This window comes from Eschrichtius robustus, chromosome 4 (assembly GCF_028021215.1).
Source record: "Eschrichtius robustus isolate mEscRob2 chromosome 4, mEscRob2.pri, whole genome shotgun sequence".
Taxonomy (NCBI): domain Eukaryota; kingdom Metazoa; phylum Chordata; class Mammalia; order Artiodactyla; family Eschrichtiidae; genus Eschrichtius; species Eschrichtius robustus.
The window spans coordinates 150,460,250-150,478,506 of record NC_090827.1 but is presented as its reverse complement, the minus strand read 5'-3'; the positions used below and the strand labels follow the sequence as shown (position 1 = coordinate 150,478,506).

The 18,257-nt window shown below is 48.4% G+C and overlaps 1 protein-coding gene across 5 annotated transcripts in view; it reads left to right on the top strand.

Annotated features, from left to right (window-relative positions):
• The window catches only part of HTT (huntingtin), a 146,243-nt gene that overhangs the window by 77,582 nt on the left and 50,404 nt on the right, over nucleotides 1-18,257 (top strand). For all 5 annotated transcript variants that reach the window (XM_068543520.1, XM_068543518.1, XM_068543519.1 and 2 more), the window contains 11 exons: nucleotides 46-172; nucleotides 1,741-1,868; nucleotides 4,981-5,091; nucleotides 7,469-7,546; nucleotides 7,924-8,147; nucleotides 9,332-9,410; nucleotides 9,521-9,682; nucleotides 12,109-12,164; nucleotides 13,506-13,654; nucleotides 15,251-15,387; nucleotides 16,858-16,974. In XM_068543520.1, the coding sequence (XP_068399621.1) occupies nucleotides 46-172; nucleotides 1,741-1,868; nucleotides 4,981-5,091; nucleotides 7,469-7,546; nucleotides 7,924-8,147; nucleotides 9,332-9,410; nucleotides 9,521-9,682; nucleotides 12,109-12,164; nucleotides 13,506-13,654; nucleotides 15,251-15,387; nucleotides 16,858-16,974 (1,368 nt within the window). The remainder of the gene's footprint in view (nucleotides 1-45; nucleotides 173-1,740; nucleotides 1,869-4,980; nucleotides 5,092-7,468; nucleotides 7,547-7,923; nucleotides 8,148-9,331; nucleotides 9,411-9,520; nucleotides 9,683-12,108; nucleotides 12,165-13,505; nucleotides 13,655-15,250; nucleotides 15,388-16,857; nucleotides 16,975-18,257) is intronic.

Below are 18,257 nucleotides of genomic sequence, written 5' to 3'. Positions count from 1 at the left end.
TTCTGTGTTGGTTACACTTCCTTCACAGTTTGTTTTCTATTTTAGGCAGCCTTGCCGTCTCTAACAAACCCGCCTTCTCTGAGTCCAATCCGACGGAAGGGAAAAGACAAGGAACCCGGAGAGCAGGTGTCTGTACCCGTGAGTCCCAAGAAAGGCGGTGAGGCCAGTCCAGGTGTGAGGCCACGGCGGGGGAGGGGGAGGGGACGGGCTCGGGCGGGGGGCGGGGCCTGTCTATATTACAGTGGTTTAGGACTAAAGCTTACGTTCATGTCAAGGTTAATATTACAACTTGGTAGTTTTTGGAAATAAAATACATAGCAATGAAGCCAGAGAAATGGTTTCCCCAGGTGTGGTTTCAGGTATTGAATATTACTTACTGAGTGTACACAGACCACATTTTGGTCTTACGCACATCTGAGCGTTGCTTGCCAATGTGGGGTCCCAGCCGCCTGCAGGTGTCTGGCCCACAGCAAGGCGCCGCGCCCCACGCTTCCCATGCTGTGCCTCCTCCCTTCTCCTCTTCTCACTGATTTTCAGTAAGGGAGGGGGTGTAGACAGCTAGGAATAGAGTGGGGTGACATTGTTGATTCTGATGTGTGGAGAATTCTGAAATAGGAAATGGAAATTTTACATGTGGAAGGGCTGAGGGAGAAGTAAAGTGGGGATAAAATCATCTGAGTGAGACGAACCTGAGAAATTGACAGACACTTGGAGGGGACAGTCTTGGAACAGAAGGGGCCAGAGTGACCATGTGACTCTGCCTGTGACGTATGCGGTCCGTGCCGCTCTTGGTGGGCACAGAGCAGAGGCGACCAGACGCCTGTCTGCTTGTGCTGCCACCAAGTCCGCTCACATGCCACCTCACAGTGCCGGGGCCGGACATGACTCTCCCGTTCATTTTGCTTATAAAGCGTTTATGCTAAGCATTTTATTAATTTTAAAACTTTATTTAATTTTTTGGCTGCACTGCATGGCTTGTGGGATCTTAAGTTCCCCGACCAGGGATTGAACCTAGGCCCCAGCAGTGAAAGCATCAAGTCCTAACCACTGGACCGCCAGGGAATTCCCTATGTTAAGCATTTTAAAAGAAACTATTTTCTCAGTATTGATGACGACACCAATGGAAGATTTACCAGCTAAAAAGCTTCAGAACTCTATAAATGCAAAGTTATCAGTATGTGGCTGATCATCTTTCTGATGGATTAAATAAACTAAGGACCCCAAATCACAAATCTTTAAGACCTTACACGGTGCTTGGCATTTAATATTTAGTATCAGCTTAATGATAGTGTGTGTACCCTTACGGTTTTCAGAGCACGTTCACGTCACCCCTGTTTGATTGCTTACAGGGCTCCTGACCTAAGTCGACCAGAGGTCAACCCCGTCGTGCCCCTGGGAGCCTTGTGCTCCGAGAGGTGTTGAGATTGACTGACGGTCACGTCAGTTGTTCCTCTGACTCACAAACAGGCAGCCGGGCCAAAGCAAACACATGATAGCATCACACTGCTTTTCTTCTTTTTCTTCTTTCTGTTTTATTTTGTCATCTTTTGGGTGGTACTCAGAGTCTGCTTATGTCCATTAGTCAATTTCTTGTTATTGCTAATTAATCAAAAAGTCAGGAAAAATTTGGATTTTATCCTACTAGAATACTATAAAAATAATTATTACTAACAATCTCTTTTAAACTTGGCGTGTGTTTACTTTTGATCTAAAAGTTTATTTTGTGTGGTGTGTTTAAAGCCTCCCGACCGTCTGAAACCTCAGGGCCTGTTGCAGCAACCAAGTCCTCGTCACTGGGGAGTTTCTATCACCTTCCTTCTTACCTTAAATTGCACGATGTCCTGAAAGCTACACACGCAAACTACAAGGTACTGCTTCTTTTGTAAAAATACACTCATTCACACATTTCAGAGGATTGTTGATATTTTTCTTAAGATTGTAGCTTATAGACATACACATATAAGTAAGTTAGGCCTTTGGGGTATGAGTTACAGTTAGCTTTTTCAGCTTTGTCTTTCAGCTTTGTTTACGGTAGCTTCCATCATACAAAAGTTTAGGATTTTCATTGGAAAAGAGATGTCTTTATGATTTATTGATGCCGTGTCTGGGCGTCCCAAGATCGCCCACTTTTAGAGATCCACTAGAAGGTCTTGTGGGACTGAGCATGTGGTTGTACTCACAGCGAGGGCTCCTCACGGCAGGGCGGGGAGGACACACAGCCAGCCCCTAGGGGAAGGATGCCGACGGAGTCTGGAGCAACCTCTGCCCCCCATGAGGGCCACTCGGAGGACCCCACCCACCCCCGCCCTCAACTAAAGTGCAGCTGCGTGCTGGTTACAGAGGCTCGCTCTGCCTTCACAAACCAAAATTCACACTCGCAGAGGAGAGCAGGGGTCCAACATCAACACATTGTTTGCTAAGGCAGTCCAGGCACAGTGAGCCACCCTTAGTGCTCAGGGCGAGTCTGACGTCAGTCTAGGGAACTGTTTACTGGCTGAGTTCCCAGGCACCCCGAGGGCCAACCTTGCAAGCAGCTTTCTGGAAGGATAGCAGTCTGCTCTGTTGTTTCTCTTGCACAGGTATGTTTCTTACTTAGGACTTTCTCATTCTGAGATGATGATGATTATTATATTTTATTTATTTATTTTTTTGGCTGTACCGCGTGGCTTGCGGGATCTCAGTTCCCTGACCAGGGATTGAATCCCGGCCACAGCAGTGAAAGCCCAGAATCCTAACCAGTAGGCCACCAGGGAACTCCCCTTATTCTAAGATTATTAAGGAAAATCTCCCACAGTTTCATTTAGGGCTTTTCCTTTTTTTCTTCCATTCAGTTTTTTGTGTTTAGACTATTCTGTCTGCAATTTGTTAGATATGAAGCATGCCTCTAACAGTTTTTTTTTTCCAGCTACCTAACCAGTTGCCCCTACAGTTTCCCAAATAGTCCATTTTCTGGCACTAATGGGTTTGAAATACTACCTTTATCACATACTAAATTCTCATAGTTCTATATTTCCATTTACTACTTTATTATATCAGTCTGTCCATCTGTTCATCCATTAGAAGCACACTTCCTGATTATTGTAGCTTCATAATATATTTTTGAGGCGATCAGTTACCCCATTTTACTTTAGAATTTCCCTGGATATTCTTATTTATTTTTGCATATGAACATGAGAATAAGCTTATCTAATTCCGAAGGAAGTTGAGAGTTTTTCCCTTGGGATTGTGTTAAATCAAATCTGTAGATTAATTTGGGGAGAGCTGATATCTTAGATGTTAAGCCTGCCTGTCCAGAGTGTGAGATGCTTTTTTGCTTATTGGAAACTTCCTGTATGTGCCTCAGAAGCACATAAAATTTAAAGAATTTTAAAAGTAATTTTAAAAGATACTTCACATAGATCTTGCATGTTTTTTCATAAATGTGACCCATAGTCATCCTTTTTTTATTACTAATAGATACATCTCAATTTTTTTAAAACCATTTACAAACTTTATCTGGTTTGTTTTCTGAAGGATATAGATAATTTTTAAAGATAAAAGATTTGGAGGCTCTCTTTAGCTGGGTGTTTCTCATGTCAAGCTCTGAAGTAGAGGAGGGTATGTTTAAAATCCCACACAGAGAAGATGTTACCTTTCCACCTGTTTTCAGCGTACGTCATCTTCAGTTCTGGGGGACCCCCCCGCCCATGTTGTCCGCAGCATCCCCCCATCCTCTCCTCCCTCTACATCGTCTCCCTTCCTGAATGCCCTGGACTCCAAGGTGGACCCCTTTACTCTTGGCCTCCCTGGAGCCTCGGAGTCCCGCCTCCTGGTTGAGTTGCTGTGCGCAGACTCTGTGTGTGTTTGGAGCGGCTGGCGTGTCCTGAGATCTTTCATCACCGCCTCCTCACCTCCTCCGCTGCCGCACTGGGTGTCCTGCTCTCCCGCTCTCCATTGTTTGCTTGACCCTTGGGCTCCCCCCTGCTTTATTTCCCAGTCTCCAAGTCCTTCTTCAGCTCTCCTCAGAGCCCTTTGATCCTAGTTCTCACATCTGTTCGCTCTTCGGGAAAGGCCTTCCCTGCTCGTTCCCCGACCGCCCATTCCACGTCCCGTGCCTGCTGGAGGTGAACCCCTGCCCTCCTGCTTTCCCTGGGTCTTTGGGGGTCTCGCTCCTGGATTTTTCCTTCCTTCTTTGGCCTGTTGTGAACACCCTCAGGTGGACGTGATAGTGGTCACAGAGATCCACTTACATGTTCATTTTCTGTGTCTGTCTCTCACCTGCTTTCCTCTCCCTTTGCCCAGAAAGTGTTTTCTCTTTCATCAGGGGTGGTTAGATTTTATTTCACTGAGCAAATTCCTTTCTACTTATTGTAATGTTTTTGTAGGATTTTTGCCAGTTTTTATTCTCAGTCAATCACTCCCCCTCACCCTTGTTCTTATATATTATATCTTTGGCCCTGACCCTTCTCTCAGTCTGTTAAATGGGGGAAATTGCTACATAGTTTAATTCAGTTGGGTCCTTTAGGATCTTAACTTAATACCTCTTAAGACTAATTTAATATTTTGTTGTAGCCAGACTGAAAGGTTGTGTCTGAATTTGATAATGATTTCCCCCAGGGATCTTAATGGATGGAAGAGGACATGTGTTTTATATTTTTTGATATGCTGCTTATCAGGCACTGGTTATGATGGGCATTAAACATTCTTTTTCTCATTATGATAGAAGGTTAGGAATTATTTCTTTCAGTAGCGTCAGTATACGTTAGAAGACGCCTTTGAAAATAGTGTTTATATAGCTATCCGGAAGAGTAATTTCCTTTCCAAGGCATTTCCCAGTGCTAAAAACAAGCAAACAAACAGAAACCCCACCACCACCACCCTGCCATGGTGAGTGTCACGCTGCCTCGCGGAACACACCACAGCAGACGGTGTGTGTCTGTCTCAGGTGACCGGGATGCTGCCAGTAATCATGTGTTCCTTCTCTCCCTCCACTTTCCCAAGGTCACCTTGGATCTTCAGAGCAACACCGAAAAGTTTGGGGCTTTTCTGCGCTCTGCCTTGGATGTTCTCTCTCAGATTCTAGAGTTGGCGACACTGCAGGACATCGGGAAGGTTTGTGTTTCCTTTCTTCTCGTTGAGCTGTAGCTGGCACGCTTGAAGTGTACCCTGGGCAGAGTGCCTCCAGGGCGAAACCCCACCATCCCGGCACATTCACAAAGTGGGGAGAAGGTTCTGCAGTCTGGGCACTTGAGTCTGATTCTCGTCTTAGCCTGAAGTTGCCGGGGGCGGGGTTCTATTTGTATCCTGTTTTCACTTTTTGCTGTAAATTAGCTCAGACCCAGATGAATTTAAAAATCGGTGGGTTTAAAACTGTTGACAGAGTCCTTTACTTTATTTGACCTTCGCACATGGCAAGGTCAGAGCAGTCTCGGGGGTGTGGCTTGTTCCTCTGGTGCTTCAGGAAGCAGCAGAGCTGTGCTTGAGGCTCGTGGACGTCGGTTCCAAGCCCAGTAACCTCCCTGCACCACCCTCATGTTGTGGGGACACGTTCAAGCACACGGGAGAGTTAAGAGGTCGTGTGGTGAGTGCCCGTGTCGTGTCCACGACCAGATCCGGCAGTTACTGTTTTGTCCACTTGCTCTGCTGTGTTTGGATCCACCTGTCCAGCTACCAGGGCATCTTAGTTTCTAATGAATTTCAAAGTGAGTTACCAATAGCCCTCCTTAAACGTGTGTCTCCTAGAAGTGGAATACAGTGAAGTTCCTTTGTTTTCATTTCTCTCCATCTTTTTCTCGATATGCATAAAGCTTACCTGGCTTTAATCATTGTACACATTGTCTTCTGTTTCTCCTCACTGTCCCTTGTACTTTTTCCACATGTCAACTCAGTGGGTCGGAGCAGTGCTTAGTCCAGGGCTAATTCTTCCCACCACCGAGGCAAGACCTCCCTGGTTCTAGCCAGTGCCCCATAAACCCGGCTGGGGAGAGCAGTCACCGTTCCAGCCCTGTGTGAGTTCGGAGCGCTGTGCCCTCTGACCCTTCCTTACGCACGTGTTGAGCGGTTCCCAGGGCCTCCCCCGGTCTACAGAGTCCTCTCTGGGAGCTCTCTCTTCTTTGGAACCCTCACCGTTTCCGCTTCCCCGGACTCTCAGCTCCTCCTCGACTCGGGGGGGTCCCCTGAGCTCTGCTCTGTCCCTCGCCCTTGTGCCACTACCCAGGAGCTCTCTGAGGGCAGTGAGCTGGGGCAGGCGTGGGGCTGACTTGCTGGTGCCCCATTTCTCAGGGATCCCTGTCCTCCAGTGCCTCCCGGTCACTGTCTTGGAACCCTGGTTTCATATATTCATATATTGGGTCGTTTTGGTTGTTTGGCTGTAGGGTAAATCTGGTCCCTCTTACTCCATATTGGCCAGGAGTGGAAGTCTCCATCATATTGTATGTTAATATTCGTGCCTGGGACTTGTTTCCTTGAAGGCCACTAACAGCAGCATCCTTTTCTCGCCTGTTTTCAGTGCCTAACTCAGTTTCTGTTGCACACGGAGCATTTCATACGTGTTTGTTAAGAGACATGGTTCTTTGTTAGGCAACTTGTGATGTGAAGGCTCTGGTTGTCATTCTTCCGGTTCGCACTTCTTAGTTGCCTGCTATGAGCTAGTGAAAACAAGGTGACATGGAACAAACTCAACCCTGCAGAGTATAGCCTTGGATATCTAGTCTAATACGAATAAATCAGAATCTTAAAAATACATGGTCCTGAGTATTTGAAATCAACAGAAATCTGTTGCTTTTTAGTGCAGGAACTTATACCAAACAAATGAAGTGAGGGGCCTTTTCAATGTAGTTGGTCTGATAGAAGCAGTGTCTGGGGACCAGGTGGGTGGTGAGGGGGGAGCTGCTGATGCTGGTGCCTGGACCGGTTCATGTCTTCAGGGGCACCTGGGATAACATGGACCTCATTTCTGAGGCTGGTAAAAACAGTTTGTGAGAACAGTCATTTGAAGGCAGTCATTTTGGTCATTTTTGCAGGTTGCTGTCGGACACAGGACCTTACTCTAAAGGGAAATGTCTAGGGCTTTTTGTGGTAAATCACACTTGATGTAGTATGTGCTACGTTCAGCTGAACCTCTGCAGGGGCCCCACAAATGCAGCAGGGCTTTCACTCCTTTGTAGACTCTGAGCTCCTGCCCTGACAACAGGGCTGGATGCCGAGGGCACAGCAGGTCCTTGATGCACAGTTTCTGGATGAGTGAGAGAAAGAAAGAATGTATAAATGCATGAAAGGAAGGGTGAGACATGGCTCCTTAGATTTCCATGCTTTTTACTGACTTTCTCTGCTCGCAGTACGTGAAAACCCTCTTCTGACTGTCCTCTGATGTTTACTGTGTACACAATTTAAACGGAAGCTGTCCAGTGGCCTGCTGTCCGTGCAGAATTCACCACAACAAGTATCTGTGAATTGCTTACTTTAATATCTTGCTGCCTGTCCTTTGCAGTGTGTTGAAGAGATCCTGGGGTACCTGAAATCCTGCTTCAGTCGAGAACCAGTGATGGCAACTGTTTGTGTCCAGCAGGTCAGAAAGCAGTTTCTTTTAAGCCCTTCGCCCCGGCACGCTGGTGTAATGCTGCCCGTCGTTCAGAAGGTGGCGCTGGTGGCGCGTCCGGCGGCCCCACCTGTCCCGCCTGTGCTCACTCCGCTGTTCTCCGGCCAAGAGGGGTGTTCCTCCCTCATGGTCCAGGAGGGGGAGGCCCGCCCCGCCCCCGTGGGGGCAGAGGATCTCAGAAGCTGTGCTGGCCTCTTGTCACTTAACTGGTGTCCTAGGATCCCTCCACTGTCCTGCGCAATCTGAAGTTTTGCTAACATACCCAGTTATATATAGGTGGGTTTGATATTTGTGTGGGAGATTCTGTGTTACTTCAGATGTTGATGGCTTCAATTCTTCCACTCTAGCTGTTGAAGACTCTCTTTGGGACAAACTTGGCCTCCCAGTTTGATGGCTTATCTTCCAACCCCAGCAAGTCTCAAGGCCGTGCTCAGCGCCTTGGCTCTTCCAGCGTGAGGCCAGGCTTGTACCACTACTGCTTCATGGCTCCGTACACCCACTTCACCCAGGCCTTAGCCGACGCCAGCCTAAGGAACATGGTGCAGGCAGAACAGGACCACGACACCTCAGGGTAACCTTCTGATAGTCTCCTGTGTTCAGAGAACTCTAGAAAATGTGGTTGCTGCAAAGATGCTAAAGGCATGGCCCTGCCTCCAGAGAAGCATGTGGTCCAGGGGGTGAGATGGATTGCGGGCACTTCAGCGTCTCGGTGGGGCGGGGCTGGGCTAGGGGAGAGGAGTGCTGCTGAGCGGGCTTCCCGGGAAGCGCACTCACTGCTGATTAGTCAGCCAGCCAGAAAGGGGACACGCTATTCCCCAGGGCGCATGATGACATTTCCCTTTAGAGTAAGTTCCTGTGTGTTGGTGGCACTTTGGGGGCCTGTAACTCAGGTGGCTCAGTAGTGCTAGTGTGTAGAGGCCATAGGTATTATTACTCTCTGTTTTGTAACTTTATGGCTAAAAGTCTATTTTCACTCAAATTTATAGTTGTTTATGGTGCCTGGAATTACAGTAGTTGTTTCTTAAATTACCATCAATTATTAGTGCGTATTTGAGTTACTACTCTGTAGTAACAATAGAATTCCTGTTTTGTTTTTTTTTTTCTAAGAATTTTGGTAGGAACTTTATAAACTGGTTTTTCTTTATATAGATGTAGTGATAAAACAGCTACAGTTAAAATACTAGAGTATTTTAGGAAAATGTCCACGTTTCGGGCTTTAATTGGTCATATACTTACTCTTTTTCCAAGTCTCAGGAGTAAGGTTCTTTAAATACTTTGTCTAATAATATGGGGTATAAATAAAACAAGCAAGTGTCTGATTACTGTCATTTAATATTGTGTTTCTTAAACAGAAAAGGGTATAATTGATGTAAATATCTAAAGAAACTTTTTCCCAAGGAAATCAAGTGGTGTCTTCTAAATCACTGAATCTTTCAAATGACCATCACCTCTCTGGCCCCACTACACACGGGGCTGAGTGGTGAGTTTCCTGTAGCAGAGGAAGGCTCTGTCTCGGGTAGCCTGCTACAAGTGACAAGGTTTGATGGCTGTCGGTCAGCTGTAAACTCTGTTTCGTCTAATTATCTTCACTAAAAGAAGAGCTTGATGCCGCTACATTGAGTGGCTATTACAGTTCTTTCTGACTCTAAAAGGCTCTGATTTTGTGAATTTGAATTAGTTTGACCTGGAGTATAGCTGGATACATAGGAGAGTATTTAAGGGTATTCTTTGCTCACCTTTCTTTCTGCCTGGCAGGTGGTTTGACGTACTCCAGAAGGTGTCTACCCAATTGAAGACAAACCTCACCAGCGTCGCAAAGAACCGCGCGGACAAGGTAACCGGGAGCCGGCAGGTGCACGCTGGGCACGTCCCAGGTTGGGGGCTTCAAGCTGGCTGCAGTGGAAGACTCACTTACGGATTCTTGCTTTCTCTTTTTTTTTGTAGAATGCTATTCATAATCACATTCGTTTATTTGAGCCTCTTGTTATAAAAGCTTTAAAACAGTACACGACAACAACCTCTGTGCAGTTACAGAAGCAGGTTTTGGATTTGCTGGCACAGCTGGTTCAGTTACGGGTTAATTACTGCCTTCTGGATTCGGATCAGGTTTGTCGCTTTTATCTTTCATCTACCGTACCTGTTCATAATTTAATAAAAATGAACTTAAAAAGACACTGAAGTCTACCTTAAAGAAATGCGCCGTGTTTTTTTCCCCACCAGTGGCTGCATCTCATCTGTCTCACTCACTGGTTGACGCAGAAGGCCTGGTGCGCACAGGCCTCAGCAAGCGTTGCACCCTTGCCCAAGCTCTCCGGGCTAGGGTCAGCCTTTACAAGTCTGCCAACGGCTTTTCCCGTCCACTCACCCTCCCCCATTCCAAGGTTAATTCGAACTTACATTGTAATTGAGGTTTACTGTTGGGGGGACATTTTCGCAGAATCCAGAGTCTTATTTTAAACAACTTATCAAGGGAGATCAGTTTCAAGCGATCTAAAGTTAGCTCACCTATTTGAAAGGGAATGTGATCTGTTGGGCAGTGGCTGACCCCCGGCCCCTGGGTCCCCGTGTGGCGGCTGTCTGAGCCGGCCCTGAGTGTCTGTGCTCGCTTCTACCAGGTGAGACCTCCCTGCCACGCCTTCCTCTGGTGGGTACGACCCTGGAAAGCTGTATCATTTTGTGATACGAATTCTCTTAAAACAAGCGTCATGCCAGCCAAGTTCACTGCAAAGAAAGTTGCCTTTACATCATCATAATGTGACTGTCATTGTTGGGCTGTGATTTGGGGCTACTTCCCTATGAGATAGGAAATGTTTTGCGATAGAAATACTGCAATTCTCCATTCCCTTCTAGACACCACTGTATCTGTGGTGTAGCACTGTCGTTGAGGTGATTCTCTCTCGATGCTTACGTATCAGATGGGGACTTTAGAAAGATAGAAGAAAGCAACAAAAATCCCTCCGTTTTGGAGAAGGGCTCTATGTGGCATGACTGAAGAGAGAATTTGATAAAGGCCTGTCTGACCAGGGTACGGCCGAGTGGGGAGCTGTGTTCTTTCTCTGTCCACTGACGGCAGCCCCAGCAGAGACCGGTCCCTAGCCACCCACTCTGTTTTGACCCAGCATTTTCATCGTCCCGCCCTCTGCTCTGGTTCTCGGAGGAAAATCATCCAAAGAGCCGTTTCCTTCCTTGGGGACGACGCTCACCGCGGGACGGTTCCCGTGCTCCGACGCGGGGGCTTGGGTGAGGAGAAGCCCTCATCTGAAGTGGGGGGCAGCTGTGGCCGAGAGGGAGGCAGGCGCGGGCACGCGAGGGGAGCCTGGGCAGGTGGGGCCTCCCAGGGCTGCCCCAGTGCCTGCTGCTCTGGGGGAGAGCAGAGCCCGGGCTGGCTCCGCTCTCGTCAGGACACGGGCCGCCTTTCTCCGTTTCCCCGTTCTGACTCGTCGTGGGAGGAAACTGATTCTCTCAGGTGGTGGCTGGTCTCTGCTGGGGCTGCCGTCAGTGGACAGAGAAAGAACACAGCTCCCCACTCGGCCGTACCCTGGTCAGACAGGCCTTTATCAAATTCTGCCTTTAGTCATTCTACACAGAGCCCTTCTCCAAAACGGAGTGATTTTTTGTTGCTTTCTTCTATCTTTCTAAAGTCCCCATCTGATACGTAAGCGTCGAGAGAGAATTCCGTGCTGTGCTCGTCACTGGGCACGCGCAAAGGTGGTCTGACACACGGGCCTCGGCCGCGAGCCCAGCACTTTCTGCCTCTTACTTGGTGGCGTTAGGTTTTCTTGCCATGGGTGCTCTTGCCCCACGTTTGTTCCGATTTGTTTCTGTCACTCAGCGCCCTTTCCCCCCAATTCTTAGGGTTCAGTACCTTGACAGTTTTTATGGACAAGGATAGAAAACTATCAATAGAACAGGTAAGTGATTTAACTCAGTGCAGATAGTGATTTACTGAGCACCTGCTGTGTGTCTGTATCACACCCGGGGGCGAGGAGGACACTGGAGATAAGCTCCATGCTTCAGGTTGGAGAGTGAATTTGGGCACTTGGAACGTGACACAGAACTGGCTGTAAGCCAGTCGCGACGTCCTGCCTCTGCTTCTCAAGGCCACCCTCCCCTCCGCACCCCTCGGTACCCGGCTCCTTTGAATGTTGGGGGGTGTGGGGGAGAAGTTGGACTCACTTGGGCATCTTTATTCCTAAGCCAGTTTCAGGAAATCCGTGCTATGCGGCTTGCCATGAACTGGAGCAAACGAGGCCTGCTGCTGTGCCTTTTGGGTGCTGCCTAGTGGCTCCTGGAATTTATCTTTGTTTTTCCCAGCAGGTTTCACCTCAGTGTTCAGTAAATGTGTTTAGAGGGATTTCTGGAAGTGTCTTGAAATTATCTAGTCTGACAGTAGAATACGTTTGAGTTCTTGTACACAAACAAATTTACTGTCAGGAAACTTGTTAAAGGTTTATACAAATGAGTATGAAGAAAAATAACCTAATTTGCACATTTTAATTATTGATGTAAAAATTTTATTTTCCTGCCTGTAGGTGTTTATTGGATTTGTGCTGAAGCAGTTTGAATACATTGAAGTAGGCCAGTTCAGGTAATAGCGTTTTGTTATGTTAGATTTCTTGTTCTTGTTATGTAATTACATGTAATTTTATGTTATGTTATGTTATCTGCCGCACCGCACGGCATACGGGATCTCAGTTCCCTGACCAGAAATCGAACCTGTGCTCCCTGCATGGAAGCATGGAGTCTTAACCACTGGACTGCCAGGGAATTTCCTACATGTAGGATGAGCATTTATTTTAAAGGATTGTTAGGCATTTTTTTTTTTTTAATTTTTGGCTGCGTTGGGTCTTCGGTGCTGCGCGCGGGCTTTCTCTAGTTGCGGCGAGCGGGGGCTACTCTTCGTCGCGGTGCACGGGCTTCTCATTGCGGTGGCTTCTCTTGTTGCAGAGCACGGGCTCTAGGCGGGCGGGCTTCAGTAATTGTGGCACGTGGGCTTCAGTAATTGTGGCTCGTGGGCTCTAGAGCGCAGGCTCAGTAGTTGTGGTGCACGGGCTTAGTTGCTCTGCAGCATGTGGGATCTTCCCGGACCAGGGCTCGAACCCGTGTCCCCTGCATCAGCAGGCGGATTCTTAACCACTGCGCCACCAGGGAAGCCCTGTTAGGCGTTTTTGCTAAGCATTATTTTTAATGGAAATCTGATTAACATGCTGTGGATTTTTGTTTCTTCTAAAAATTAATGAATAAGTATCTCAAGACGTGTTGAGAAGTAGTTCTGCATTTGATAATCACATGTGTTGTCAGTTTTCATTTCATATTTCAAAGCATTTAATTATAATAGTTTTCTAAATGAAATCTCATTTGATAGAGCACTAATTTTTCTAATCTTAGAGAAGTTTTTGAATACAGTTGTCTTTAATAAAGGTAATTATTATGCACTGTACTTATATTAATTGCAGTTTTTCTTTGCTAGGCTGTAAGGTTTGAATACTTCCTCCTATAAGTATAATTATAGAAAATTAAAATTCTTTAGTTTCTGAACTAACTGATAAGTAGTTAGGGAAACATAGTGCAGAAGAAAGTGTTCTGAGAGTCCCCTGGGTCTGGAGGCCCAGTTTCTTGTTCTCGACCATGTGATTCGAGGCAGGTTACTTTTTCTCCTGTTGGGCGCCTTCTCCAGGCCCTCACTTAGCCCAGGCGCCCCAGAGGACGTGCTGGCCCCACCCCGAGCCGGGCACACGGAGGACGTCAACTGGACTAAACTGGGTCCCGGGGGTCCTTCAGCTCAGCACCCGCTCATCCCGCCTCGCGCTGTCCCGTTTTCTCACACGTGCTCTCTCAAGTCTGAATCAAGAGTAATTTCATGCTGTTTGTATTGATTATGTTTCTTCATTTTAAAAGGAAGCATCTAAATGGATGTTTTTGTTTCTAGGGAATCAGAGGCAATTATTCCGAACATCTTTTTCTTCCTGGTATTACTGTCTTATGAACGCTATCATTCAAAACAGATCATTGGAATTCCTAAAATCATCCAGCTCTGTGACGGCATCATGGCCAGTGGGAGGAAGGCTGTGACACACGGTAACGGGACAACCTTTCACTGGGGTCTTTAGTGGTCATGATGTGCTGACACCACCTTCCACCTGTGGGGACAGCTGCCCAGCGCTCCGTAGGCTGTGCGTGTGTGCGTGTGCGCATGTGCACTCTAGTTAGAGATGTTTAAAAAAAAGGAGAGAGCACACACTCTTTACTCTCAGGAGTGTATGATCCACTTAGGTAAACACAGACAGTGAGATAATCTAGGGTGCACATAGAGTCTGACATAAATACTCTTGTCTATCCGTGTGAAACAAAGAATTTTAAAGTCCAGCTTCTGTGAGGACATTGGATTTCTCGTCTAGTGGTATTGGAAGGTATAGTTTGGCCTTGATTCAGGGCCTTCTGTTTTGCCTGGTTATTTCATAGAAGCTTAAGTGAGGTCCACAGGCGACAGTCAGCTGCTCGGGCAGCCTCCTTCCCACCTGTGGAATGAGGTGGTGTGGTTTAGGAAGGAGCTGTGAATCTTTCTTTGCACTTTTTAAACTGCTCTTCCTACCGACTCCTCTCTGGCTCCATTGTCAGGAATCTGTGGGCTTTTGAACTGTGATTGGGGTGCCTCCCAAGACCTCGGCTGGCTGCTGCACCCAGGATCCCCGTGCCGCGTACCGCAGTAGGGTCACCAGCGAGCCATGGTGCCGGGGGTGTGGAGGGGCTCGGCAGTCACCATTTCCACACTAGCAAGACGGTCACCTTAGCCATGGCCTTGCTAGGGCTCAAATCCATGCCTCAGCAGAGGGGTACATGACTGCACGTATGGACTTGGGGTCACTGGATAGAGTTGAAAGTGCAAACGGCAAATAGAGGGATGACTGAGGATTCCCAGATCAGAGGGTCTTTGGATAGAAAATTGATGGGCAGCCAGACCGCCCTGCTCTCTACTGGGAAGCCTGGTTGTCTGTAGAAAACTCAGCAAGTGTGTCGTGTGTGTGTGCTTCACTGAGGGTGAGAGAGTGTGCCTTTCAGTAATCTTGGTGACATGACTGGGCTGATCCTTCTCAATGAAAGGCCTTTCTTAGTTTGTTTAAGTGGTGGTGTGAGGCAAAATAATTTACTTTGCTCTTTTGGAGAAAGACACGACTTGGGGCAAAACACATTGTCTAATGAGAGAGTGACTTTAATTGCTTGAAACAGTATAGAAATCTAATAGTTTGACTAAATGTTTTCCATTGAAAAAGCATTTGTTCTCTCTTCAGGTAAATCTTTAAGTAGATTATGCATGAGGATAGAATGTTGCTATTTTGGTTAGTTGGAAGGTTTTATTATTTTGAATTTGACTTTTGAATTTGCGTCTCTTTGTGTCAGAAATAATGTTATGTCACAGAAACCCTAGTTTTTTGGTTTTTTGGTTTTTAAAAATTCACAGCATTATCAAGTGTCAGAGGAAGACCCATGGCCTTCCAGGATGGTATACAGGTAATTTCACGGCACTCATTGATAACCTTAATTTATCTCTTATCACAAAGCCAAGCATGGGTCAGGGTTTCCTTTATTTCTTGAAGATAATTTGGAGGCGTCAGTGCTGTATTCCGAGTACACCTGTCACCTACTGCCTTCTTAGTGGCCCTTTTGTGCCTGCAGCCATACCCGCCCTGCAGCCTGTAGTCCACGACCTCTTCGTTTTAAGAGGAACCAACAAAGCTGATGCAGGAAAAGAGCTTGAAACCCAGAAAGAGGTGGTGGTGTCAATGTTACTGAGACTCATCCAGTACCATCAGGTAAGAGGAGGTGTGGGGCGGTCACTGACCCTTCCTTGTCCCTGCAGGGACAGGAGGAAATGCCACGTGGCCGCTGTCTGCTGTCAGTGAGTGTGGCTTTGTGCCAGCCCTGGGCTCTCGGGCAGGGAGACGCAGGGGGACATAAGGCTTGGTGGGGTCTGTCTTTAAGGCAGTGTGGCCTGGCCGACGGTCACAAGGTCGTTCAAGGCGGTAAACATGGTGGAGGCCCTCTTTTCCAAAATGAGGATCAAATACCAGTCAACAATGTCGATCAAAATGGTAGCGTTCTAAAGAATGATTTTTAAAAATCTCAACCTGAAATAATTTAACGACTTTATTTGTACATTTATTTACCACTATGTTGAGGGAGGGCCAGAGTCTTTTTCTTGGCGCTGATTTCTGGCTTCGTTTTCCTTAAGGTGGAGTAGGAATTTCAGGTGGTGTGTGAGGCAGTCTGAAAACAGAAGTCTGGCTTTTTAATGAATTCTCTTCTGTAGCTGGTACAGTTGCCTAGCCCTCACTTATTTTGGTAATTCTTTTTAGTTATTTGTCTTTGAATCTTTATAAAATCGTAAGATTTTTTCATAGAAACACTTTCTTTGTGCATTCTCATTTTGGTTAATCTAGGTAACGTTTAATTAAATGCTTAGTGTTTAATTAAATCCCGTAATTACAATAAAAAGTACAACTACCATAAAGAGGTTTGAGAACCAATAACCGGCTCTTGGCAAGCATGCAGCTTAGTGGGAGGCCTGGAGGGCAGCTCGGCCGGCACGGCATCCCCAGAGCGCCCGGCCTGGTTTACGGAACGGAGAGGGCGGGTCTTGGGTTAGGAGAGTCAGGATGAGTGCAGAGCGGCCGCTGTCGCGCAAGTGCTGCCCGAAGTGCCCCTCGAAGGGAGAGGCAGCTGTGGAGCGGCCGGCGGCTTTCCAGGGAACGGGCTCAGCCTGGCCGGTACGTTCACAGAGCAGGCTGCAGGCTTTTCTGCGAGCAGGCGGGTGATAAGCATTTCCAGCTTTGCAGGAGCTCCTCGGGTCTGCTGTCATTCTGGAAGCCTTCCTGGCAGCATGTTCACGGTGGCCATGTGCCAGGGAGACCGTGTGCACCAAAACAGGCTTTTGAGGGTCTCTGTTTAGAAGGGATCACTAACAAACTGGTGCTCACCCAAGGCCAACTCTTCTGAAGTATGGTGTCCTCAGTAGAAGGTGACCTTTGCAGAGATGTTAACACGCACAAAAGCCAGAGGGTGTCTGCACAACAGTTTAGTCAAGGCTGTGCTTGTGTCCTGCCAAAGGTTGAGATGAGTTGGGCTTTCCTTTCGTGCCTTTCCTCTGGTTGTGAGTCTTGTAAAGCCGTAGAGATGGCAGTGCTGTGGTCCTCCTGCGTGTCCCGGGGCCAGGGCTGCATCGGCCCTCCTTGGGGGCACGTGGGCTGGGGTCCGAGTGTCTTCCGGCCGTTCCCTCTGTGCAGGTGTTGGAGATGTTCATCCTGGTCCTGCAGCAGTGCCACAAGGAGAGCGAGGACAAGTGGAAGCGGCTGTCTCGGCAGATAGCCGACATCATCCTCCCAATGTTGGCCAGGCAACAGGTTTGTCCCCCTCCCCCCGCGTGTGGTGTCACTGCGACACCCTGGAAGTGGGTGAAGGTGCTCATGAGAGGTGGGCGCTTGTGGTGGGCTTTTCGTCAGATCGTGGTGGGTGCATTTTATGGTCATTACTGGTGCCGTCTGGGCGAGTGCGGGGCCAGAGGTAGAGACGTCCCCTGGGTCCCAAGGCGCCCCTGGGGAAGTGCCTCCAGGGCTGCGTCCTTTCCTGCTTACACCCTGTCTCCCTCATTCTGCTCAGTCAAACGTCTTCTGTTTGCTCTGTAGGGGAGTGTTTTTCCTTATCACGTATAAAGTAAGTTGGCAGTTATCCGTCATTTAATCAGAATTTCTGTAGTCAAAGGGTGTAGTCAGTGGTTTCCACAAGCGCAGTGGAAGGCACTGGTCTGGCTGTGCGTGTAGGATGGAGCCCAGTAGTTGCACGGCTTCTGAACCACTTCTGCCCCCACCCCCCGTTCCCCCAACCCCCGGCATCGAGGGCAGGACGCTGTGCTCCGGGTGCTGCACCACCCTCGGAACCGGGCAGCAGGGACGCGCTGAAGACGGTCCCTCCAGGAAACCGTCCCAGCTGCTGGCAGAGCTCTGGGTCTGAAGCACTTTGGGTACAGTCAGCAGATGCCTGTTTGTTCATCTGGGTCGGCCCGGCTAGGGAAGCGGGTGCTGTCAGAGTGAGCGTTTAGTTGGAACGGGGTGGGGAGACAGACAGCAGAGGGGAGTAAACTAGAGACGTGTATAAAATGTCAGATGAGAGTGCTGGAGGGAGGGGAGGTGTGTCGGCGGGGGGTGACAGTGTTGAATGGGTGACATCCACGGGGACTTGAAGGAGGTGAGGGATGAGCCGAGCAGATGCCTGGGGAAGAGCTCTCCGGGGGGAGGACTTGGGGGAACCCTCGGAGGGCTTGGTACAAAGGGGGTCAGGGTGTACTTGAGAGTTGAACAGGCGGGCGGGGGTGTAGGGAGAGCCACTCGTGGCTCAGGGCCCGCGTGGACCGGGGGTGGGAGCGAAGGGGCGAGAAGGGGCGTCTGCTGGACGCAGAACCAGTGGGCTTTGCTGACGGCTTAGGTGGGGTGAGGGGTGTGAGAGGAGGGGCGGGCAGGTGGCTGTAGCGTGATGGCTTTGGGGGGACCGTGGAAGGAGCGGGTTTCGGGAGGAGGTCAGAGCCTGGTTTGGATGTGTTTGGTTGGGACACCGGGTGGCGCCAGGGAGGCTGGAGGAGGCCTTTGGGGTGCGAGCTGGAGGGCAGGCCTGAGGGTGGACGAGGTCGCCG